The 26,398-nt window shown below is 44.0% G+C and overlaps 1 protein-coding gene across 1 annotated transcript in view; it reads right to left on the reverse strand.

Annotated features, from left to right (window-relative positions):
• Positions 1 to 3,604: 3,604 nt before the first annotated feature.
• LRRC38 (leucine rich repeat containing 38) overlaps positions 3,605 to 26,398 on the reverse strand; it is a 28,580-nt gene continuing 5,786 nt past the window's right edge. Inside the window, exon 2 of the mRNA XM_034753678.1 lies at positions 3,605 to 6,995. Within this exon, the coding sequence (XP_034609569.1) occupies positions 6,745 to 6,995 (251 nt within the window). The 3' untranslated portion in view covers positions 3,605 to 6,744. The remainder of the gene's footprint in view (positions 6,996 to 26,398) is intronic.

A 26,398-nucleotide genomic window follows, 5' to 3' on the forward strand; every position in this document is an offset into this window, starting at 1 on the left:
CATCTAAATGTAAAATTTTAGTTGTTGCTCTATACCTACATCCGTCATATGAAGAGGAAGAAGAAGTCGGGTGTACATCCTGTCAACATCTTGATTGATATTCATTACTCTATGCATCTCCTGGAGCTTTCTTGTTTAGATGCCAAATTTTTTCATCTCCCCTTGATTCCATTTGATCACCCCCACAGTGTACTGTACTACTGGTATCACCCACATATTAATAGCTCGGCTCAAAGTCTTCTAGTTGAGTCTTGTCCTTAGAATAGGTCTTATTTATCTGTACTATTCTTTCCGCCCCTCTTCATTGACTTCCTTATGTTATAACACTCACAGTTCCCTGATTCCAAGGTATTTGTAGGGGCTACGCTGAGAGATATCTTGAATAGCACCTTTGTTAACTTGTATGCCAGCTGTCTGTACTAGTTTGTCCTTCTTTACGGATCTGGATGCATGTTTAGCCAAGTCAACTCGTAGCTTTATATCTTCACCAAATGTATCTACCACATCATCGAGTTCTGTATCTCCTTTTCTGATAGTCTATATAGTTTCAGATCATCCATGTATAGCAAATAGTTAACTGGTGGTTGCCCTTTGCTGATATGGTAACCACAATTGGTCTCATGTAGCATCCATGCCAGCAGCATCATTGCTACAACAAACGGCATTGGTGATAAGGGATGCCTTTGAAAATTTCCTCTTTTAATTTGGACCTCACCAGTGAGAATGGAGTGTTATTATTAATTATTATTATTATTATTATTATTTATATTACAGCAGCACCCAGGCACCCAACTGAAATAGGGCCCCCAACATGCCAGGCACTGTACAAACACACACTAATAGACAGTCCCGCCCCAAGAAGTTTATAATCTACACAGACAAGACCAACCAAGGAAATTTGATTACGTACATTTTACAAGTGGGGAACAGAGGCACAGAGAGATTAATTGACTTGCTCACAGTCAAGTCTGTGGCAGAACTGAACCCAGGACTTCTCTGTTCCAGCCCTGAGCTTTAGCTCCAACCCACCATTCCTTTCAATATAGATATTAAATAATAATAATAAAAACCCAGTGAGAACTAAGTCCAAGTTCTGACACATTGAATAGCAAGTAAAAATATGTGAAACCCATGTTAATGGCATGTGAGTGCATATGTTTATCTTTGAGTGTGTTTATCTTTGAAAACTCATGGCGATCGGGGGAGGTCCCGGATGACTGGAAAAAGGCTAATGTAGTGCCCATCTTTAAAAAAGGGAAGGAGGAGGATCCGGGGAACTACAGGCCAGTCAGCCTCATCTCAGTCCCTGGAAAAATCATGGAGCAGGTCCTCAAGGAATCAATTCTGAAGCACTTAGAGGAGAGGAAAGTGATCAGGAACAGCCAGCATGGATTCACCAAGGGCAAGTCATGCCTGACTAACCTAATTGCCTTCTATGAGGAGATAACTGGCTCTGTGGATGAGGGGAAAGCAGTGGATGTATTATTCCTTGACTTTAGCAAAGCTTTTGATACAGTCTCCCACAGTATTCTTGCCAGCAAGTTAAAGAAGTATGGGCTGGATGAATGGACTAGAAGGTGGATAGAAAGCTGGCTAGATCATTGGGCTCAACGGGTAGTGATCAATGGCTCCATGTCTAGTTGGCAGCCGGTTTCAAGTGGAGTGCCCCAGGGGTCGGTCCTGGGGCCGGTTTTGTTCAATATCTTCATTAATGATCTGGAGGATGGCATGGATTGCACCCTCAGCAAGTTTGCAGATGACACTAAACTGGGAGGAGTGGTAGATACGCTGGAGGGTAGGGATAGGATACAGAGGGACCTAGACAAATTAGAGGATTGGGCCAAAAGAAACCTGATGAGGTTCAACAAGGACAAGTGCAGAGTCCTGCACTTAGGACGGAAGAATCCCATGCACTGTTACAGACTAGGGACTGAATGGCTAGGAAGCAGTTCTGCAGAAAAGGACCTAGGGGTTACAGTGGATGAGAAGCTGGATATGAGTCAACAGTGTGCCCTTGTTGCCAAGAAGGCTAACGGCATTTTGGCCTGTATAAATAGGGGCATTGCCAGCAGATCAAGGGACGTGATCTTTCCCCTCTATTCGACATTGGTGAGGCCTCATCTGGAGTACAGTGTCCAGTTTTGAGCCCCATGCTACAAGAAGGATGTGGAAAAATTGGAAAGCGTCCAGCGGAGGGCAACAAAAATGATTAGGGGGCAGGAACACATGACTTATGAGGAGAGGCTGAGGGAACTGGGATTGTTTAGTCTGCAGAAGAGAAGAACGAGGGGGGATTTGATAGCTGCTTTCAACTACCTGAAAGGGGGTTCCAAAGAGGATGGATCTAGACTGTTCTCAGTGGTACCTGATGACAGAACAAGGAGTAATGGTCTCAAGTTGCAGTTGGGGAGGTTTAGGTTGGATATTAGGAAAAACTTTTTCACTAGGAGGGTGGTGAAGCCCTGGAATGGGTTACCTAAGGAGGTGGTGGAATCTGCTTCCTTAGAGGTTTTTAAGGTCAGGCTTGACAAAGCCCTGGCTGGGATGATTTAGTTGGGAATTGGTCCTGCTTTGAGCAGGGGGTTGGACTAGATGACCTCCTGAGGTCCCTTCCAACCCTGATATTCTATGATTCTATGATTCTATGATGTTCACAATGCAAAAATGATTCCAAACAGTTGAGTATAATACCGACATATTACATATTATTCAGTAGTGTATGATGTTATGAAATGCTCTTACCTTGAAAATAACATATTTTGCAAAAGTCACTTTAACATGAAACTGTGACAGTGTTATAAACAGAGCTTTGCTAAACTCTGCCATTCAGTTGGCAATGGGTTTACAAACTATTTTGGGTTTCATCCTGGCTTGGTTCTCATCCCCTGAGTTTCAAGTGGCGCTTAGGCCCTAACCAAAACCAGTGTTTCACAAGACTTCACAGTGGGTTGAACCAAAATCTTCAAATGCCAACAGGCTTAAACCTGGGAGCATTCTCAGTCCAAATCTTAGTTTTGTGAAGCAAGTCTAACAAGTTAAAATGAATCTGGAAATTCAAATTAGAACCCAGTCAAAATGGCCAAAGTTTTGCCTAGTTTGGGTCAAAAAGCACACAAAATTGCTGAGTTTCACAAGACATAAATCCCTCCCTTGAATGGTTTTATGACTATTATTTATTATTTGCAGTATCGTAGCATCTATGAGCCCTCATCACGGGCAAGAATCCTGCAGAGGTAGGCACGGAACAAACAGAAAAAAAGTTGATCCCCAACGTAGTGAAGGTTCACTTGAAAATTCGGCAAAACAAAACATTTGGTGAATCCGGACCAAGTTTTGGAGCCATAATAAAACTTGAAAGCAGAAAAGTGTCACCTTGGTTCATGTATCACTAAAAGCTGTTTGCACAGCTCTAATTATAAAACTGTTGCTAACATATCTGTGTATGCTGCAAATGGCGCTTTTTTCATTAATTGAGCGAGTAGGGCAAAGGAGTTGTGTATTTCCACTCATGTTGTGCAAAGTGTCTTTTTAATAAGAACAGAATCAGGGGCTTGTTGGGGGGGGGGAGGGGTCATTCTCATATACAAATAAACAACAACAGCAATATATTCATTAGAAATATATTTGTGTAATTTGTAACCATGGCACTACATAGTGAAAATCATGTCATTTCATTTTCTCGAAAGAGCAAGAAGAGAGTAAGAGAGAATTGATGCAGCATATCCTTGGACTGGACCACTTAATTTTGTTTCAGTGTATTTCCAGAAAGAATAGTCTTATGATTATAACTGTAACATTACATCAAGTTGAAGAAGCTGGAGAGATAGGGCGGAATGAGAAACTGAATTACACTAGGTTTGATTCTGATCTCACCCTGGTGTACATGAGAAGTAACTCCATCGAGATCAATGGAATTATACTGGTGTAAGATCAGAATTAGACTTACTGTATATCTTGTGCTCCAGCCTAGCTGATGTAATAATAATACATAGCCCGATATAGTGCTTTTCACCCACGGATCTCAAAGCACTTTGTAAAGATAAATAAGTATTAATCCCCCTTGTACAGATAGGGAAACTGAGGCACAGAGACAGAACGTGACCTGTCAAAAGTCACACAGCAGGCCAATGGTAGAGTTGGAAACCGAACACAGGTCTCTTGAGTCCCAGTCTTGTTCCCTATCCACTGACCCACACGACCTGTCAAATAGGCAAATTAAATTTCACTCCCATCCGTTTGAGCAATTAGCACACAATATAGATACAAGGGATTTGGATGATTGCCATAAAAATCAATCCGCATGAATTGTGCAAGGCAAAATCATAGCAAAAAAATGTTTTCCAGAAACAATACCAGTTTTTACAGTAGTTAGATGCTACTTATGGTCACATCTGAGTCTTCTACAACAGCGTATAGTTCTTGGCTTGCTTTTACTTATTTTTGTTTGTTTGTTTTTGGTTTTTTGTACTATTTTCAGTCTTCGTAGCTTTTCTAAATAATATTTTCAGTATGTACATTTTTAAAAAAATATTTCCATGACAAATTTTTTAAAAATATACTTGTCCAAAAAAGCTGTCCATTGCTATTCCAAAAATCTCCTTTAACAAATGTTCATTTATCTTTTTAACAAAAATATCTGCCCTTTTATAGATGAAATCAAGTTTTGACAAGACCTATAATACAGTCAGAATTGATGTATCCTAGAGCCAGATTCTGCTCTTGTTTGCATTGGTGCCAATCTGGATTAACTCCATTGATTTCACTGGTGTTATTCTGGATTTATACCAGTGCAACTGTGAGCAGAACATAGCCTTTAGTACTTTAAAACCATAATTTAGAGCCAGATGCTGCAAGCAGACCCTTGCTCCTGCTTGAAGTCCAACTGAAGTCAATAAGGGGTGTGTGAATGCCAGGATCGGCCCGCCTGGATCTGCTTGCAAGATCAGGGCTTTATTGGCCAATAATTTTCACTGATTATGTCATGCTGACAGAGCAAGAGTAGGAGAAGATCCCCAGTTCTTCTAATCGCTCACCCCAGTTCCAGGCATTACAAACATAATTTTTCATCATGTCTATTTATCCAATATTGACTCACTGAAGAAATAAATGATTTAAAAGATTCTTTGATAAATGTCAACCCCCTTCCTGAACAAACTCCCTGGTGATCCCTGCCTCATGGAAACATAACATAATCCTTCTATCCAGTGACAAGGCTGTTGGGATGACTGTGACAGAGAGGGGGGAGAAGCCATCTCTGCTATGAGAGTACCTCCTAAGACCCTGATTCATCAAAGCATCCTTATTCAGGACAACACTTAATCACGTGCGTCAATCCTACTGAGATCATTGGGGCTTCAGCACATATTTAAATCCTGCACTGAATCAGTGTCTAAACGCGGATGGTGATTTGTATTCTGAACCACGATCCACAGCCTTGTTTTACCCTTGGCCTCGTCTCAGTGTTGGGCCAAGCTAAAACCTCCATGCCAAACTCTCCAATATTGTGGGTATTCACAATCCAGATCCAGTGATTTCTCAACTTTCCAGAGTTAACCATTGCACTAAGTATGAATGTTTTAATGGTTTGTTTTGTATTTCATAATGGGAACTTCGTATACTCAAACTTGGAACCCACTTCTAGCTAGGCCTGGCCTTGAGCTTCAAAACTCAGAGACAGATCTGACCCAGATTGCAAATACCCCAAGACTGGGGCTTTTCCAGTTCAACTGAGGGAACCAATTTTAAAATACAAACTCAGAAGAAACCTCTCAATCTTTGGGGATGTTCAAATCCAGTGTTCTGCTTCATGCTCAGGTCTCATGGTCATGAACTTGGGTCTAATGAAGCTCTATTTATAATGAAGGAGAACGAATGCACCAGAGTATTTCAGTACATTGCTGTATGCAGACTGCAATTCCAGTTAGAGTATCCCTCTGCTGATTATAGTGAAGTTGTTCAAGTGGCTAATGACACCCAGCGTTGTTCCAGGATTTGAGTGATACATTAGGATAAAGATCCTGGTCCCTAGTATTGCAGGGCTAAAGGGTTGTCTTTGCTTCATTGCCCCCCAAACCCAAAAGGAAATCTATCATTATTTATACCCTGGCCAAAGATATGCTGGGCAGCTGCTTAACTGCTGCTAATGCTTGAGGGTTTTTGTTGTTGTTGAGACCTAGAACACTATTGGCTTATTTAAAATGCTTAAATGAGGCCCATAACTCAGAGCACTAACTTGTGAGACAATCTTTGCAGAGACACTGTGTATAAAGAAAACGTCAAACTTCCTATAATGGTTTATACAACTCTATGAACCAATTTAATTGAATTTGGTCATTTGGGAAGTTGGGGAAGTTTACCTGACTCTCCCCCTCCCCAGGTAGAGGGAGGAGCCGATATGAAATTGCTTCTGTATTTCCAACTGAAAGCTCTGTATTTATGCTACATATAGTGGGCCCTTTTCAGGGTGCAATTAGAACAATCTATTAAGTACATATGCTACCATGAGGACAATCTTTTCCAAACACCAGGACTTCTTTTGGATTCATTCCCCCCTTTCTTCCTCCCCTAGCCCCACCCTGAGTTTAAAAGCAATGTTTGATTGAACTCTACAGAAACAGATCCAGCGTCAAGAGATCTAGGTTCGCTTTTCTTTCTTTCTTTCTTTCTTCTTCTTCTTCTTCTTCTTCAACATTGGCTGTTGATCCAGTAACTTATAAACGAGGGATATTTAAATACAGGAACGGTTCAGTCCTCGCTGTCTTCTTCGTCATCATCATCTTTGCTGGGAGCGCATCTCTGGAAGCAATGCACCAGCGCCGCCAAGAGGAAGCTTGACAGAATGGCGGCGATGGAGACCGCGACGCCAGAGAAGATGATGATCAACAGATCCGTTAACGACAAACTAAATTTGCATTCACTGAAGCTGACCTCAGATAATTCATCCAGAAAGATTCTTCTGTTTTCCACAGGCAGGGAACACTGGAGTTCGTGTAGACCTGCAAAGAAAAAAAATAAAAGAGGGAGGAGATGAGAAGCGCATTGGCCTATCGTTTACTTGATTCAAGCTGGGAGCCGGATAGCTGGGAAGATTTGTATGGGGATCACCTTTAGGTTTCTAAGTTTGTATTCAGTGAGTGCAGGAAGGAAGTGACTAAACGCTGACATCATCTGATGGCTGTTGTTACACAGCCCGTGCGAAATAAGCTTTGGGAGTAACTAGACAAGTGTCCACATCCCCAAAATAGAACATTAGTGTTGACCTCAGCAAAGAAGGCAAGGATGGAATGGACCATGAAGGCGGAGTTATGCACGTCTCTTTACCCCTTCAGGCCAGGTTTGATATATTAGTGAGTCAGGGTGGGAAAGCATGCAAGATGCATGTTCTGTAAATAACAACAGGACTTCAGTCTTCAGGGCTGTCTGTTTTGGGTATGTTTCTTGTGTGCTACAGTCACCTATGAAAATAAAACACATTCTTAAATGTAAGCCTCCACATCATAGTATTATTTTCATATACGACCCTATAATACCTGTGCATTCTCCTGTGGGATTTTTTCCCGCTGCGTGCAGCAACAAAAACCAACCAGGAGGTCACTTTGGGTAAAATTCCCCTCTGCACAAAGGGTGAGCCATGTTATGCACCATCTAAATCCCAATTACACTTTATTTTGAGGGCTAAAGTGAGACTTGACTAATGCCTAGGTCTTGTGCTGCCCTTCGCATGAGGGTAAATTTTACCCTTTGTAATTATCTTGTTTGAAACAGATCATTGTTCCTTTAAGCCAAAGGACGTGCAGAGAGATACCCAGGTCGACTGCACTTGGTGCTGATGTTGTGAACTTTGGCCTCCCCCCCCCCCCCCCACCACCCACTTCCTATGGCTAAAATTATAGTGATGTTTTTCCTTTGGCTCAAGATAACAGCTTGGGCTTAACCGATGCTTGATTAATTCTGTGATCTGCTTTCAACTTCTCCTTTACACTTTGTTATAAGATATTATTCCTCCATGCATTATTGAGGAATGCCTAGAGCAGCGCAATAGTTTGGTTTCTTTATGATGAAATTAGGAAATCCAAATTCAGAAACGAGTAGGAATGTAGCTTGATACGGACAGCGAGGACACTAGTAAAAGTAATCTCCTCCTTGCAGAGCAAGCAGACTGGAGAGAGTATTTCTAATGGTGCCAAGGAAGTGCTTTGATGGACTGATGGGTAAAGTGAGTGAACTCTTCAGGGGTCGTTAGCATGATGGACTCTACTTGGCTATTGAGGATAGGAATGTAAAGGGGAAATACGAGAAATGTGTATTAATGGCCTGGGAGCCGCTACTGGTCTATTTGATACATTCTTCCCTTTGTCTGCTGGTGAGCACAGAATAGCTGGAAAGGCCCCTGGCCGCTCAGGTTTTGACCCTGTATCATTGCGTGCTCACAATTCAAGGTGTGTTTCTGGGGCAGTACTGCATGAACACAGTTCCCACTTCATTTCAATTACATGGAGAGTTGTTACAATAGGACTGGATGGGGGTGTTTACGACTATCAGATTGAGACGGTTGAAGCTAGTGATCTAGATGTGACAGGCAGTCTGGACCCGGCTTAGCTGTTACATATTAGTTGCTTCATTTGGGATGTGGTTAGGGTGAAGTCCATCCTAGACTCATTGTTCCACTGTCTTTTTGACCCTTTCATGTTACAACCCTGGTTTACTAAATTCTGGCTCCTAAACCTCTCGGCACAACCCTGGCTAATCCTCCCAAGGTTCTATCCTCTTCACTGTGCCCCATGTTCCTCTCAGCCATAGCACAATACGCAGCCACCCGCCAGCTTCTCCAAAGCAAGCTAGCAAAAGAGGACACCAGTCTGCGTGCCCAAGGCTGGGTGGCAGAGGATGCTACTGAGCGGTTTCCACATGACAAATTGCCACCTGGAGCATGAGCTGCATGTGCTAAGCTTGGAGGGCAGTGGAAATGTGTGCCGGACAGCCACGCAGACTGGTTGGCTATGTGGACCTTTTGAAACCATCCTGTCTGCATCGCTAGCCAGCCTCCTATGAAGCTGCGGAAGCCAAAGGTTTCAAACGTCCTCTGAGACCTTCAGCAAATTGGGGCTGCCCTGTATTTAAATAGGTCCATAAATGTTCCCTAGACTTTGTGCAGGCCAGGGGATGGAACGGTGCACTCAGTTAGTGGGAAGAGGGTACAATTTAATTATAATGTCTGTGACTAGTAGGGGCAGCTGGAGGAGGTAGGAGAGAAGGAACTGCTACTCCATAGCTTGCAGGGGTGTTTTCTGTACGCTCCAGGCACATCTGCAGATCTTTCCAGTACACGGCCTGTTCACTGGAGCTTTGCACTGGGTCTCGCTAGCATTTGCACTTGGGATAGCCATTCTAACCTAGTTATTTATCCAGTGGTAACAAAAAGGGCAAAAAGCAAAATAAGATGGGAACAGAAGCCCCTCGCCTCCCAAGATCCCTGGGAAAGAAACCAGGGTGAAGAGAAAATGTAGAGGTCTTAGCAAGGGAGGCTAAGCCATAGGACCTAGATCTCTCTCTCTCTCTCAATTCTATCAGACGTTAAAGCCGTGAACAGTTATAAAATAACTCATTGCAATTTGCACACACAGCTATTGATTTACATTCTTCTCACCAGATTGTCACAAGTAGGAATTTTAGTTGTACTCAGAACGATACAATCATTACTACCAATAATATCGTGTATGAAAGCCTCATCTCCATGCAAGAGCCACCTAGTTCTCTGGGACAATGCACCTAAAAAAGGCCCTGATGAAGCCCATGAGAGCTGGACACAAAGCATTCTTGGAGAAGAAGGTTTGGCTATGGAATGAGCTACCAGAGGGGATTAGACTATGCCAGACAGGCACAGTTTTTTGCGTAAGCTTTTCTAGTGGAACTGGAAAGGTTTTTTCTATATTGCAAATAAACAAATGCACCTGTATACTCCAAACAGGCTTCCTAAAATCTGGGAAAGGAGAAGAGCAGAAGTCTGCTGTGATTTATACTAACCTAATTTACCTATATGCTTAGCTAATACAGGGCCAAATTTTCAAAAGTGCCTTGTGTATAGGGTTCTGAACATGACTGAAAATCAGACCCCAATTTTGGATGATGAACACATGAAAATCTAGCCCGGGGCTGTTTTGAAAGTCTGACAGTGAAGTCCAACCTAGAAAACCCCAAAATAGATTTAATGTTATGCAAGCATCTTAATATGTTTTACAAATATTAATGCTGTGATTTTCAAAAGCTCGTAAGTGATTTAGGACCACATTTCCCAGTGACTTTCAAAGGGCCTTGTGCTCCTAAATTGCTTAAGTGCTTTTGAAAATCTAACCTAAATTATTAAACTCCCTAATACCCTTGTTAGGCATGTATTATTCCCTTTTAATATATGGATAAACTCAGGCACCAAGCATTAACGAGCACACCACCTCCAGTGTGTCAATGGTAGACAAGAAATAGATGCCAGTGGCCCTGAACCCTGCAAAACCTTTGCATACATTTGCACCTAGAAATGAATTGTCCGCTGCACTGCTAGTTTGCAGAGAAAGCCTCATATGTTATAAGTTCAGTTTTATTCTCTCAAAGAAAAGGGACAATTTCTTTCCTCCTGCTTCTGAGAAATTTCCTTGCTATTCGGTTGTATCCTGAAAAATGCTTCATGTCAGGCTGCTACAATCACATTTTGGAACATAAAAGGACCTGACTGGCCAACTGTGCTGAAAAAATCAGACTTTCATCATCTGAACCTTTGAGAAAAATCCTGTCTTTTAAAATTTCTTGGCTGATGCGTCACACTGGGTCGAAAGAGTCAAGTCACGAATCATGAGGCGATATGGCCAGGAAATAACAAAGGAAGAGAAAGAAACTTTCTGAAAGGGATGTTGGAGAATGCTGCAAGAGAACTTCTTTGAACAGCACTTAAAGCTCATAATGGGTGCTGTAGCAAATCAATGGCAAATCATTTGGAAGGCTAGGAGTTTGAGCCACTATGCATTTCATTGCAAATTGAAAGTTAGTCCTGATTCCATTAAATTATCCTGCCAAAATGGGACCATTTTCAGAGCAGAGAGCATGTACGATCCCAAAACTGCGGCCTCATTCACACGCTGGTTCTTTGAACCCTCGCTGATCGAAACTCTTGGTTGGGGAAGCTCAGGTTCCTGGCATATGGCTCAATCCCAATTCACTTAGTAATTTGAATTAATATTCACAGATATTCTTTTCCCATGAGCCCCTCAGTTTTAGCCATTCAGTCTCTGCATCTGTTTATGAGGGTGTCATCTTGCAGGCAGGGCTGGTGCTTCCATTTATGTGACCTAGGCAGTAGCCTAGGGTGCCAGGATTTGGGGGGGTGGCATTTTGCCTCCCTCGGCGGCAATTCGGTGGTGGGGGGGTGCTTCCGCGCTCTGGGTCTTCGGCGACAATTCTGCGGTGGGTCCTTCACTCGCTCCGGGACCTGCCACCAAAGTGCCCCAAAGACCGGGAGCGCGAAAGGACCCCCCTGCCGCAGAATTGCCGACGACGACTGGGAGAGCAGAAGGACCCCCGCCTAGGGTGCCAAAAACCCTGGCACCGCTCCTGCTTGCAGGGTGCTCAGTGCCCTCAATTTGCAGGACTGATTTTTACTCCTGGGCCTCTCTGCTGGGACTGCAGAGGGTTAAAGTAATGGGGAGCAGCAGGGTGGGAAGCATAGCTCCCCTTCTGCTGTTAAAATTACCGGGAGCTCCCCAACTACTGCTCCCAGATACTGGAGTTACTCCTACAACTCAGGGATTGGTCTGAGACCATCAGCTCATCACATAGAGTCCATCAAAATAATAAAAACGTGGGAATACTTTTTATATAGACTGGAGTTGAAACAGAGACCAAGACAGCAAAGCTACATATGCAACTCCCCCGAAACATCCAGTTTCCTTATGATTGATTGAATACAATTTGTACACTAGAAATAATGAAATCTAGCTGCTCTTTGCTTCTCAAACACTAATTATATCTTAACGGTTAAAACACGTTGGAACATAAGTAGGGAGCAGCCAGAAGCGAATCAGGGAAACATATTGCAAATGAGAATGAACAGGAAGAGTTTGCTATGGGGAGGAGATCAGTGCCATGCTGTGACAGAAAAGTCTGCTCTAAGGGGACATAGGAAGGTTGCAGTTAAGTACACGGAGATAATGGGGGGAGGGCGGGAGAGGGGAGAGAATCGGCAAATAGTCAGTCAGATGTGAAAGCAAATTTCAGTTTGAATGCGGTTGTGACCCTTTGGGCTTTACTAGCATGAATACTCGTGAGCAACCCATTGTTTAGCTCAAATGACTGAATATTCACTCAGGCTGAAACTCACCCCAAATTCAGAGGGCAAGTGTAACCCATGCCTGCTTGGTGTGGTGCTCCATCACCCTCTAGTAACTCCTAGACCTCTAGGATTGATGAGTCTGTACAGCCGAAGCTAAGAGGCAAGTGGCTTTTAGCTCATTCAGTAGAGACTCATACATAAGCTCTTGAGGTCCCAGGTTCAATCCCGCTGACTGGGGTCTGTCGGAATTACACGAGGACCAGGCCTATGCACCACTTAAATTCCACTGGACTTAAATGCAATTTAAGTAACTGATATGCTTTGAGCTGGGGCTCTGCCCGGGCTGAATTTCATCCACAGAATAAAGTTCTGCACTGACTCACTGACATTATTAGTGGTATTCCAGAAGTGCCCAGAGGCCCCGAATCAGGGACTCAATGTGCTAGTCATGGTACAAAAATGGAAAAAAAGTCAAAGTCCCTGCCCCAAAGAGCATACAATCGAACATCTTTGCAGTCCCACTGAAGCCAGCGGTGAGAGTCAAGGCCCGATATGACCTCTTAGGTCAAACCTAGTTAATAGTGTGTTATTCTGAAATGTGTACGCCTGCTTTTCCTGTTTTCGTTTTACAGATACAGCCTTATCAAGAGCACTATGTCTGGTGCCATGAAACGGGTGGCGTTGTAATTATAATTCTAGGCATATGCACACCCCTAGGAAAATCATAAAGTTGGGATGCATCGCTAGAGCCAAACTTCCTCAAGGGTGGTCAGATCCGATGTTCTAGTTTGGGCTGACCATCTATCAGCTTCCATAGCGATAGTTAGCTTGTGAATACTGTTCGGAGAAACTAGTTCCAAACGGCCATGTTTTCCCATACACAAAATTCAAGGCATGTATTTCTCGGCGTAGATTGCCACAGTAGCTACTGGACTCCTGTTTGTTGCCAACACTCCTGTCTGTCACGCCCTTATTACACAGACAACATTGATTGCAGACAAAGAACAAAAGAAAGAATGAAAGAAAGAACAACTCTAAAATCCTAAGGAAAGACAGAACACAGCCCTGCCCTCTGTAACATTCAGCATCTGGACTAAAATTCAAAACGGCAGCTACCCCGTGCAGTAGGCAAGGGAACTCCAATCCATTTAAGGGGACAGCGCACAGTAAACAGAGTGAAAGCTTTCCTTTCCTATTACAGTTACACAGAGCAAACAGGCAAAAAAATAGGGGTATGGAGATATAGTGTTATGGTAAGTGGCACTGTAATAAAGAAGGCTCCTATTTTCTGGTACATCTGAGTTGTAGTCAGCACAAGTCTAGAGGAGGGGCGCAGAAGGTGGTTTTAAGCCACCTTTGTGCCCACTAATCCTGGGGTTCAGTGGGGGTACTGACCTGGTCCTCAATTTAACTATTTAACTTAGAACAGCCTAATTTATACTGTCTGCCTATGTTCTTGGACGCACTGTTCCAGCAACCAGAGATCACCCTGGCATAAGTACATCCTGGCTGTTCCCCCTGACCCAGCATGTAGCAGTTTCTATAAAGGAGGAATCCTTCACGGTCTGGATCCACCAGCATTAGGGCTGTGTTGTGTGCTGGAGTGGCACAAAGCAGCATCCATGCACAGGCGTATTGGAGCCAAGATAGACACTGTATTTTCTTGAGAGAAAAAGAAATTGAGAGAAACAGGAGAAAGAGACATTGTTTCTAGGTGCATCACCTCCTGGAGCCTGGGAATAACTCAGCATGGTGATGGGTCCAGTATCTAAGAGGCAGATTTTCTTTGTGTGGTACCGGGAAAGATTGGGGCCCAATCCTGCACAATTGAGGTCAATAGTAGTTTTATTGTGGGAGCAGGATTGAGCCCAGAGGGAATATGTCAGCTCTGTTCCTTGCCCCGCATGACATTTCCCGTCTTCACCTTACATCAGGATGTAAAGCATCCAAATCAAAGAGCGTTTGTATTGTACTGAGCCCTGGGGGAATATTTCCTGCTGTGTGTGAACTAGACTAGAGTGTGCTGCAGTGATGGAAAGCCTGATTATAAAACAAAACACACACACACACACATACAAAGTGCTCCTCTTTGTGTAGCTGTGGGTCCTGGAATCTAGGTCACGCTCTCAAACAAACCAGATTAGATTGGAATTTTCTACTTGCTTTAGTCTCACACTCTCCGACATGCTAGTTTAGCCTGGAGTTTTCACAGAGTTCTTAGTCATGGAAACTAATAAATGCCACGGGCAAAGCTCGGCCTGAGACAAAAGGGGCCTTGCTAGCTCCCAGCTATGGTTCACCCACACTGTGTATGTGCCTTCTGGTTGAGACCAGGGCGGGGCGGGGGGAACAAAACGCTAAAGCTTTTTTGGGAATAACCTAACGTGACTGCATTACTCATTGGGAGCTGGAGTCGGTGGGGGTGGGAGAGAGAGAGACCATGTATTGTTCCATTCAAATGGGTGAATTAACTTGGTGAGGCTGTTCCAAAGCCCATTAAAGTATGGGGGTTTTCCTGTTGACTTCAAGGGGTTTTGGATCAGGTCCTTTATTTGTAACAGGAGTGATAACAATAGCAACGTCTCCAACTGTGCATGGAGTCCAAGATAAGGCAGGACACCAGTGGTTTTCAACATTTTCACTTGCGGACCCCTAAAACATTTTGAATGGACGTGCAGACTGCTTTCAACCTGGACCACGGGTTGAAAACTACTACAATACAATTGCATCATATCTACCGATTGCCGACTGGAAGTGCTACATACCTGGGCAACACATGATGAATTTAGTAAAATATGTGGACCATAACGATTCCTTTCTTGCCTTTCATAGCTTGGTGTCATACCCTTCATGCTATTTAAATGTGAGTTGTCTTCAGCATCATGAAACTTGAGTCCATTATTTCAGAAGTACAGATGTTCTGCATTCGAGAAGAGGTCCTATCTCATATCTAGCAACAGATCCACGTGGTGGATCTTAAATCCACTGGTCTGTCTCCTCTGCACATGGAACTCCCTCCCACAAGTGATCCTGGGGGTTCTGTGCAGGAAGGAAGGGCAAGACAGCCTGCTGCAAAGTGGTCAGCATTAATTACAATGGTTATTTCCCGACAGGGAGGCGGCTGCACAGAGTGGCTTCCCCACCTAGTCCGTATCCTCTCCACCCACCTGGGTCAGAGGGCCAGAAGAATGATGACATTTAAGCTCAGCTCCTCATCTTCCAACAGATGTATTGTCCATTTGTCTACCATTTATTGCTTCTTTCTTCCTCTCTGCAGTGAAAATCAGCAGGGATGATCTAACCCTTACCGATCTATTATACCATAATAGAGAAAGACTGAGATACTTTCCAGCAATGGGTCGCACAGGTATTAACCTACTGAGCCACTCTAGCAAAGGCATAAATACACAGTGCATAAGGATTTGGGACTTTTTTTTAGATAATCCTTTTGTCACTTAAATGTGTGCAAATCCCAGGGGCTGCAATAACAAGCTGTTGAAAATAAGGACTGCAAAGTGTCCTCGTCTTGACTGAGAACCCCCGCGACTTTTCTTTAATCGTCGTGTTTAAAATTTGTTTAACAACAGAACCCAGAGCTCCAATCAGGATTGCGGACACACCATGCAAACATGTCTGAATCTGTTGATACTCACCCCTTCTTGTCAACTGTTGGGAATGGGCCACATCCACCCTAATTGAATTGGGCTCGTTAGCACTGACCCCCCCACACTCGGTAAGGCAACTCCCATCTTTCCATGTGCTGTATATTTATACCTGACTACTGTATTTTCCATTCCATGCATCTGATGAAGCAGGTTCTAGCCCACGAAAGCTTATGCCCAAATAAATGTGTTAGTCTCTAAGGTGCCACAAGGACCCCTCATTGCTTTTGCTGATACAGACCGACACTGGTCCCACTCTGAAACCAGTCACCATTCTGAAGGCCTAAAAAAATAACTCAGTGGGAATTCAGCACGTTGACTGGAATGCAAGCACAGAGCGAAAGGAAGGAAAGAGAGGCCGTGCCCCACCAGGTAGGGCCGGCTGTGCCTGGCGCAACGGGGGTGTGCAAGGGGGGGCGGGGCGACAGCATGAGAAGCTATTTGCTTGTGCCCCCAATGAATTCCCGCTGAGTGCAGCAGCCTCCCACAATAAAGTCACCTCCACCAGCTCTGTGCTGATCCCATCTCCCTGCACATGAGGCATGGTGTGAGTGGGCTGAAAGAGAGAGTGGGCATGGTCAGTATAGACCTGAGCCCCTGTGATTCTTCATTCCTGTTGCAATGGTTGAAGACAGGGGTCATTGCAACAGCGATACAAGTTAGGACTGCCCCAGCCGATACCAGATGCTTCGCCCTCTGAATGTGGAAGGTGGCAAGCTGACTCCCTTCTGCGCCTTAGGCTCCTGAAACAGACAGTAGAGTCACTCGGGTCAAAGAGTGGTGCCACGGTCATGTTCTCTAGGAGGAGGCCATTGGTGTCGTGTGCCTGCACACCGTCCCCACCATGGCATAGGACTTAAAGCCACAGTTCAAGCCCAAACACCTAGACTGCACTGTTTCCTATGCGTGATTCCTGGTGCAACAGAGAGGTCTGAAAACAGGACATTAGATAACAGAAGATCAAGACATGCACAGCTAGCATTACTTATGTGCTTGCATAATATGAAGCTCCAGTTTTACATACGGATCGTTTAGACTAGGCCTTTCCGCCACCAGATGGGAGATAAGATCTTCCCTGGTGAGTAATAAAAATCCTTTTGAGCCTCCTAACAAATTATAACAACCTTGCCAGAAGACAAACTGTACAGAAGTGGGCAAAATGTGTGCAGAGATGCTCAACAGAGTATCAGTTGTGTTCCGGAGCCCTAGAGAACTTGCCCCGCTGCAATCCTCCACTGCTGTCTAAAACCTGACAAAGAACGGGGCTTATTTATGTTATGCTGCTTGACACGAATAGTAAACCCATAGTCGGGTACATCAATAGACTATATGGTCATAGGGCAACCAGATGTTCTGATTTTATAGGGACAGTCCCAATATTTGGGGCTTTTTCTTATATAGGTGCCAATTACCCCCCACCTCTGTCCCGATTTTTCACACTTGCTATCTGGTCACCCTACACGGTCACCAATCTCAGATGCTGGCCTGTCCAAGATTTTAGTGATTTTACTAGTGCAGCACTAGAATTTGGTCCAAGAACAAGTGCCCAAGTTATCCAGCCCTTTGGAGATAAAACTTCAATTAATGGGAGAAAATGTAAAAACCTAGCAGTTGAACGGTTCCTTTCTGTAAGTCCACAGTCCCTTCAAGAAAAGTTCTATAGGATGTAATAGGAATGTTACCTTTTCTAGAGGTTTTTGAACTGTCCTATTCATTTTAATAGAGAATTCTATCCTGGCTACACAATTCTATAAGGTCCCCCCGAGCCATGGGCTGATGTGACAAAGGCACATTCGTTTTCATGGCCAGCAGCACACATGGGCATGATGTGGCCAGCACTATGTCCAACCGCACTGGCGATGGGGATCCAGTGGGAAAGTGAGTGAGATCTGAACTGGCAACTTTCAGGACTGTGATGAAGACCCTGAACAACCCACCCACCTCCTACACAATTCTATAAGATGGCTAAAATAACCGGAGCGAGGATCTCATTCACTGTTCATTTCTATAGGTTTTGAGAGTAACTTCTATAGAACCCTGTTGATTTCACCCCTTTTAAAATTCTACCAGGCTTTCCCATAAAAGGTGTCTCATGGGGGCTGTGGAAGTTTGAAGTTGAAAAATTAGCTGGAGCTAATAAAGATACAGTTATATAACAACTAGGGTGACCAGACAGCAAGTGTAAAAAATTGGGACAGGGGGTAGGGGATAATAGGAGCCTATATAAGAAAAACCCCCCAAAATCAGCACGACCTATAAAATCGGGACATCTGGTCACTCTATATATAAATCAACTTGCTCCCACCCAGTGTACAGAAGAGCCGCTTCTTCATACCAAACACAAATCTGTAAATGAAATAACAAGTGTTATAAATATGTCACGTATGTTATTTTGGTCAGGGTCACCCATTATCTTGTAAACTCCAGCTGTCCCAAGGACAAGGTCGTACGTTCTGTATCTTTCTGGTGTGTCATTTGCAGAGACAGATGTATTCATGTTGCAAGCAGTCTATTGTTTCTCATTCTTGTTATTATGGGAACACTTAGAACCCCAGGCAGAGATCAGGCGCTAGGCAGCAGCTAGGCATTGCACTAGGGCCTTTATGTACACATGACAACAAGGTGGATGTGTCTTAAAGAGCTGACAGGCTAAATAAAGTTGGATGCTTGGGACTGATGGAGCTCTAGACCATATTTTGAAAGGAGGTGTGTTCTGAGGCACATCAGGATATGTGTACTGTTTCTTTAAATAGCAGAAAGTGAGGAAGGATAGTGCTGAGGGAAGGTTCTAGGCAGAAGCTCTACTTATTTTAATACAATTCCTTGTTCAGTGTTCGAAGAACGGGACTCAGGGATGCTTTACTATTGTCACACGACAGAGAGGGAAGTGTTAAGGAGTCTTGCTGGTTGTTCTGCCTCCAATGGGGTAAAGCCCTGACAATGAGGTGAAGGCACTCACACTGCAGCTAATTCCTGTCTAAATGTAGAGGGGGGGGCAGGAGGACTATGCATCTGCTTAAGTGCTTTGAAAATGGATACAATCTGGAAAATGGATCTATATTCTCCCCCCACACACACACTTTTTTTTTTTTTTGGATGAAAAATGGAAGACAGTTTCAGCAAAAAATTGTTTCTCTTTTTAAAAACAGCTCTGTTAGAACACTGTGCCACGCAAAGAGATGTGACCCTGCCGTCCTACCCGATCCTAACAGCACACAAAACACCCAGATACAGTTAAGCTGTGTAGGAAATCAGCAACATTCAATATCCATGATTCAATCATGTTTGTCACTGGTGCTGGTGAGCCAAACAAGTTTCTAGCTACACACCAGCTGGCCCACTGATTGCTTTGAAATTGTCTGCTCTGGGATCTGATGGGAATATTTCCCCAGACGTCTGCAACGAGTGATGTTATATTGTCCGGTAACTTCTGATTTGGATTTATGTTCCTCTGGCTCGAGATAAGCAGCAAATAGCATAACTGGCCTCAGGGTAACTTGACTCTGCTTTAAAAGACCTTCTGAGTACATGCTCTGTCCTTGGTTATTCCTAATACTTAGGATGTTGTAGGAAATATTTGTATTAGTTATACTTTTTATACGGAATATTTTGAAGCCCATTAGTATTGCAATACCATTGCTTTAGTCTATTTTCCCTTTAGGGCTGGGATTGCCCCTTTTCTTTATACAGCACCCTACACAAATCCCAATTGGGCCCTTTGGGTGCTACCATACTATAAATATTTACTACTTCTTCTACTAATCATTATAATTCCCTAATACCAGAAACTTACTGTTGCCTTAGTTAATATTACATGTAAACTATCCATTGAATAATTGATAAATTTGTAAAAACCAACATATGTTGGCAGGCAATTAGCCAGCAGAAAGAGGGACTAAAACTTTATTGGTTACTGCAAATATTTTCCTCAACTCTATTTTAATCTGCATGAGTGAGTTACTGAAGATCATTGCAAGAGCATTTGAATTAAAAAAAATATATATATATGGAGATATACCAATCTCATAGAACTGGAAGGGACCCTGAAAGGTCATCAAGTCCAGCCCCCTGTCTTCAGGAGGCAGGACCAAGTACTGATTTTTGCTCCAGATCCCTAAGTGGCCCCCTCAAGGATTGAACTCACAATCCTGGGTTTAGCAGGCCAATGCTCAAACCACTGAGCTATCCCTCCCAACTTTCCTAGAAAAAAAAGTAAAATTATATTTGTCATTTTGGGTAAAATTGTAGCTGTTCGCTGATGTTACTGAGGTTACAAAGCCTTGAAATGCTTAAATGTGGCATTTTATTCCTTATATTGTATTTTGCCTCTAGTTATAGATCCCTTTCTTCTACTTTAACACTGTCACTAATGTCTTAGTTGTAGTAATAAGTACTGAGAGAGACTTCTGCTCTGAAGAGATTTGAACTGCCACTCGGCTCCTGCCTATGGCTACCAAAAAAGAAAGGCAAAAAAATTCAAATCTGGGTGTTTATAGTTAGGCACCTAATTCCACATTTAGAGGCCTATAAATAGCCTACTTTTTTTAAAGGAGGCGAGTGCCCACACTTCCTACTGACTTCAATTTACCTTCAGTTAGAGCTGACTGCTCATCACCTTTGAAAATCAGACTATTTGTTTTGGATCCTAAATGTAGATTGAGCCCGAAACTTTTGGCCAGAGTGAATTTGCAAAATAGGAATGACCAAAATTCTCCTGAAAATCCTAAGAAATGAGGAACAGAACAAAAGAAGCCAGTAACTGATCGTTTTACTGCAACAGAGCAGGAGTCAGTGTATAAATAAAAACCCATGCACGGTGCTTGTGGAGGAATCTTATTTCTGTTAGGGGATTCTGCATGAATAGACTAAAAGCTGCTGAATGTGTGAGTTGTCTCGGAGCTTTTAATTCCATTCCTGGCCTTGGATGTTATGTACTAAGCTATTGAGGTGTTAGTATATGCATTGATACCTGATGAAACGCTGTGCTGTGGAAATGGACTGTAGTCTCCTGCCTTTTCGGTGGAAGCTTGATCTAATTCTACACTAGCACGCAGTGTAAAGGCAACCTTGTGTGTATAGCAGAGAAACAGGTACAGGTACTACTGGCAGGAAGACAGGAGTGACAAAAAGGTCAGTAGTTTCATTGACTTTCCACTTGACTAGAAATTTAAATAAAACTTGTGCCTTTACATATAGGGCACCATTTGAAATTAACATTTACCATTTTCATTGAGTCCATTAGGGCCACTGATGTCAACATGGCCAGGATCTGGCTGCTGGCAGCAAGAACCTACATCAGGAGTGCAGATAAATTGAAGCACACTGTTTTGGACTACATACCATGACTTGGTCATATATTCACTCTCATCCATCGTAACCTTTCCCTCTAATCTCACCCCACTCCATTCTACAAAAAAACCCACTGTTACTAAAGTTGTTCTTTTCCATTGCTCCACCCCTGGAATCCCACATTGGTTTCCTGTTCAATTCAACCTCCACTTCCTCACTCCGGAAAACTTGCCCATAATCTCATCTCCACCTACTGTGTTTCACAGCTCCCATTTTCTCCTACTCCCTCACTCAGCCCTAGCCTGCTTCCCAGTTCTGTTGTGCAGCTCATCTCTAAGCGGTCTATATCGGGGAGGCGACTGACTACAAAACTGCTCATTGCAGTAGCACAGCAGGGTGTACGTCAGCTGTGATATGAAGCCAATGCCCTTTGGCTCTCCTAAGGTCATATGTGACTCTTGTGCACACAGTTTTCTAAAGCGGAACAACAGCTGATCAAAAGAATGCCTGGCAAACAAGAGAATGACATGGGGCCTTTGTATTTTCACGTGCCATTTCCTGCCACCAGTGGGGTCCCTTCCTACAATTTTCAAAGGGAACCAGAGAACTCTGATTCCTCTGTTACTTCAGCACAGGAGATGTGGTGGTGACTCTACTAGGCTTAGATGGGCAATCTCCCACTGTTGCTCTCTCACTGGTGGGACCATTGATAGAAGCACTAGTGTAGACAGCATTGTCATTTAAACCACTGTGTCAGCTAACCACGTGCAGAGCAGTGGTAAATAGTGCACCAATGAAAACCAGTTCCCTATCTGCACTACAGCGCCCTCTGTTGGGACCGTTGATTTCCTACATTTATAACCACTGAAAATCGGTTAGGGAGTTTGTGAGTGGCCAACACAGCAGGCATCTTACTCTAGAAAAGGAGGTGGTGCATCACAGGGATTATACCAGATCATATTGGTTTGATAGTCGCCATTCACAGTCTCTACCTTCTGCTTAAATTGATGCAAATCATTGACATAGCTCTACAGCTGCAGCGTTTTCATAGAATCATAGAACATCAGGGTTGGAAGGGACCTCAGGAGGTCATCTAGTCCAACCCCCTGCTCAAAGCAGGACCAATCCCCAATGAAATCATCCAACAGATTTTTGCCCCATATCCCTAAATGGTCCCCTCAAGGATTGAGCTCACATCCCTGGGTTTAACAGGCCACCGCTCAAACCACTGAGCTATCCCTCCCCCTAGCATATATAGTTTTAGCATATAAGACCATCAACGACTTTTGTTCCTATAAAATGTAGGGGGGAGTTAAGTGGGATATGCATTAAATAGCAACAAGATGAGAATGCCTGTACTATTGACACTAGGTTTAGTGGCACAGTGGCTGCTCTTTGCAAGACCAATGCAGCACACCAGCTTCCTCGCCCTTCCTGAAAAGGCTTTTTCCTAAGACACTGAAAGGAAAAAAAAAAAAAAAAAGAGGGCAAGATGACAGAAAGGAGACACCACAGTCACACTTCAAGGACTATTTAAACTCTAATTAAAAGTCATGTTAAAAATGCATTAGCCATTAGTAAACAAGGTCACGCTCACAGCTACCCAAGACATGTCCATGCAAGGTATAAAATAGCAATAGAGACCTCTACAAAGCACTTAATTAAATATGGGCACCCCAGGCTACTTGAATTCCCTTCAGGACCTGCATTTCATCGGAACCCATCTTTTGCATGCAAGTGGGGAGAATCAACGGGATCCTTTTACAGCATTTAATTTTTAAAATGGCATCTTCCTTCCAAGCCGTGTGCCCAGAAGGCTTTACAGGTTTAAATGATGAAATGGCCGAGTTAGGCCCCAATCCTGCAGTTCATGGCGCACCTGCAAGCAGCAAAGCATCAGGGCCTGCAGTAGTAAATAATAACATTATAAGAGTGAAATTAAGAAGTTTAGGCCTTTTCAGCTGAGATGGGACATATGAGAGAGAGAGAGCAGATGAGGTCCAGAGATACAGGAAGGTTGTTACAGATAGCAGGAGCAGCAGGGTTGTATTTTCATGGCATTGCTTCATTCTACATGAAGCATCAAATACCAGAAATCTCATCAGACTATGGATGAAATCCTGGCCTTACAGAAGTCAAGGGCAAAATTTCCTTTGACTTCAGTTGGGTCAAGATTTCACCCAATAGTCCCAAGATCTCCCTAGACCAGCCCTGCAGACCCAGCAGACTTGGGCGGTTTGAATCGGCCTCTGAAAGTTATTCACACCAACTCTCCAAATGACCTGCATCAGTTCTCGCTTTTTTAATAGCACATTTCTTACCCCACTTCTATCAGGTTCCTTAAAGGAGCCCAGGTGAGCTCCTTCCCTCTTAAAGTTTCCACTCTGGTGAATCTGGACCTTGTCAATCACCTCTGGTAAAACCCAGCAAGCAAAAAATGAAATGTGTTATGGAATGGTAAAAGCCTCAAATGTGCAATTCCCTTGACTCCCTCAACCAACAGGGTCAAATCCTGGCAAAGCCAGCTCAGCCCTTGATCCAAACGAGACCTTTAATGGAAGAGACCCTGTCTTCTCTGCATAGACTCTACAGATCTGATGGAGGATTTCTTAAGAGCAGACATTTGCCCTGGTTTTCTCCCTCATTATTCTTAGCATTCTGTGCACCCGTCATCTAACTGGTTGCTGAGATTCAATGGTGCCACATGTATATCCAATGAAATTCACCCCCCGTGCATCGAGCCAGCATCAGTTTTAAACCTCCGGTTGAATTTCTTCCATAGTTTGGAAAGCACTTTTTGGATCCTTTCAGATGAAAGCTGCTATATACAATCCAAATATTATTATTACATTGACCTTCACTTCTTTTGACAGTTTAATGCATTGCACAAGTTGTCTTCACTAAACGTGGAACCACTTAGATGGGGGGAAATTGCCCTTTGTTCTGGATTGTGATGAAAATTCAACATTTTACATTAAAAAAAAAAGTACTTGCCTTCCATAAAATTGGCAAAGTGATCAGCAGCCATTTGTTTTGAGTGCAAAACATTTTATGCAGCTCCTGTCACAAGTCTGCCTGCAATTTAGGGTGTGAGAAGAAGCACTTTTTGCTGAGTAATGCTTTATTTAGAAATAAAGGTTAGGTGCATAAAGGCTGAGATCTATAAAAGGAATCAAATGTCAGCTGTTTGTGCGAAGCAACAGAGCCAGATAGGCAGGAGCAGCATAGCTGGGAAGAGACTTTCTGGTCAAACAGTCGAAGACAGATCAGCAGAAAAAGTAATTTCAGAGGCCTTTTCCAGTACTTGCCCTGCTAATTAGAAATCAGGCACAATGGATGTAGGTTTTGCAAAACGTCATGAGTTGAATTGTGGTTCATATCCAGGTCACCGATTTATCCAAACATTTGGAGTGTAGGGGGAAGGAGGGTGTTTGGGATGAATTGTTCTGGGGTTTGGCCCATATCTGCTGCAGCAGAATGGAATTTCTATTCAGATGGGCTACACTGCAAAGTGGTTTGAATGTTTTTCAAACCTCATGAACTAGGGGTTGAACTTCATCAGCTGGGTGTCTATTTTGCAAAACCCAAACCCAAGGCACTTTTGGATCAGGACAGTAGCGGCTCCAGGCACCAGCGCTCCAAGCACGTGCCTGGGGCGGCAAGCCGCGGGGGGCGCCCTGCCAGTCCCCCTGCGAGGGCAGCAGTCAGGCAGCCTTCAGTGGCGTGCCTGTGGGAGTCCGCCGGTTCGGTGGCAATTCGGCGGCGGGTATACCAAAGCTGCGGGACCGGGGACCTCCCGCAGGCGGGCCGCCGAAGGCAACCCGCCTGCCGTGCTTGGGACGGCAAAAAAGCTAGAGCCCCCCCCTGGATCAGGATCCCATTTTAAGGAAATGCCCAAATTTCAGGGGTGGGGTAGTTGGTGGTCTCGATACACCGTTCCAGTTTGTGTCATTCTCTGCTATACTGGAGAGGCAGGGCACATTAAACTGCATTTTCAACAGTCTTATTTTAAACTCACAATCAAGAGTAATTTTACAGCATCCGACTATCCTGAAGTTTCTCTCCCCCAGCCACTTAGTTTCTGTTTCTTTCCACCTGTCTCTGATCCTTACAGGGGCCATATTTCACAGTAGTATCTGAAAGCTGCAGTCCTGAGCCCCAGTTCAGTCCTTAGTGCAGGTTAAAAATATCCTTATGGTTGTTATAGCAGCCACAGAATAGCAGACGTGTACCTCCTGTCTCTTCTGGCATGCTTTCTCCTCCTCCAATCCACCCTGATGCCCTGAACCAGCTTTGAGCCTGCCAAGGAGGTCCACTGAAATGGATGCAGCATTATAGCTGGTGCAAAGAGGCATAGGGCACTGATGAATCAGTCCCTCCCCCCTTAAATTTCCACCTGTATTTCAGGAGGGGGTGTCTTTCTTTTCTTTTCTTTTCAAACAGGAACTCAGTAGTTGAATGAAAGGCATATGAGATTCCCAGGCTCAATAACTTTACAGCTCTGTCCCTTGACAATCTGTGTTGTTAATCCCGCCATATACCTAAACAATCTCAAGTGAAGATAATCACCAGCCAGTTCGCCACATCTCAGCTTTCCCCATTAGCGTGTACTGTGATATTCAAACACTGGAATTGCTCTAGAAGTGAAAAGGAAAAGCGTGGTGCTGAATTCAGACCTTTATCTTGAAACTTGCACAATTTGTCTCTGTCTTTCCTTTCTAAACTGTTTCCAGGCATAACGCTGGCTGCCCTACTTATCTTGATGTGCTGACAGCAAAAACACGCCTCTGTGACTCCAAACTTGCAGCAGCACATCAGGGAATTCAGTTAGTCGGATCGCCAAATGTCCAGGTGGATTGCTGTTTGCATAGGCGCCGACTCCGTGGGTGCTCCAGGGCTGGGAGCACCCACAGAAAAAATTAGTGGATGCTTAGCATCCCCAGGCAGCCAGCTCCTCCCCTTCCCCCCAGTGCCTCCTTTCCATCGATCAACTCCTTCCCTTCCCTCCCAGCACCTCCCGCCCACCACGATCAGCTGTTTAGCGGCAGGGGGAGAGGGAGGAGCGGGGACGGGGCGCACTCGGGAGAGAGGGCGGAACTGGGCAGGAAGAGGTCAGGCAGGGGCAGAGCGG

Source organism: Trachemys scripta, chromosome 19 (genome assembly GCF_013100865.1).
Source record: "Trachemys scripta elegans isolate TJP31775 chromosome 19, CAS_Tse_1.0, whole genome shotgun sequence".
NCBI lineage: Eukaryota > Metazoa > Chordata > Testudines > Emydidae > Trachemys > Trachemys scripta.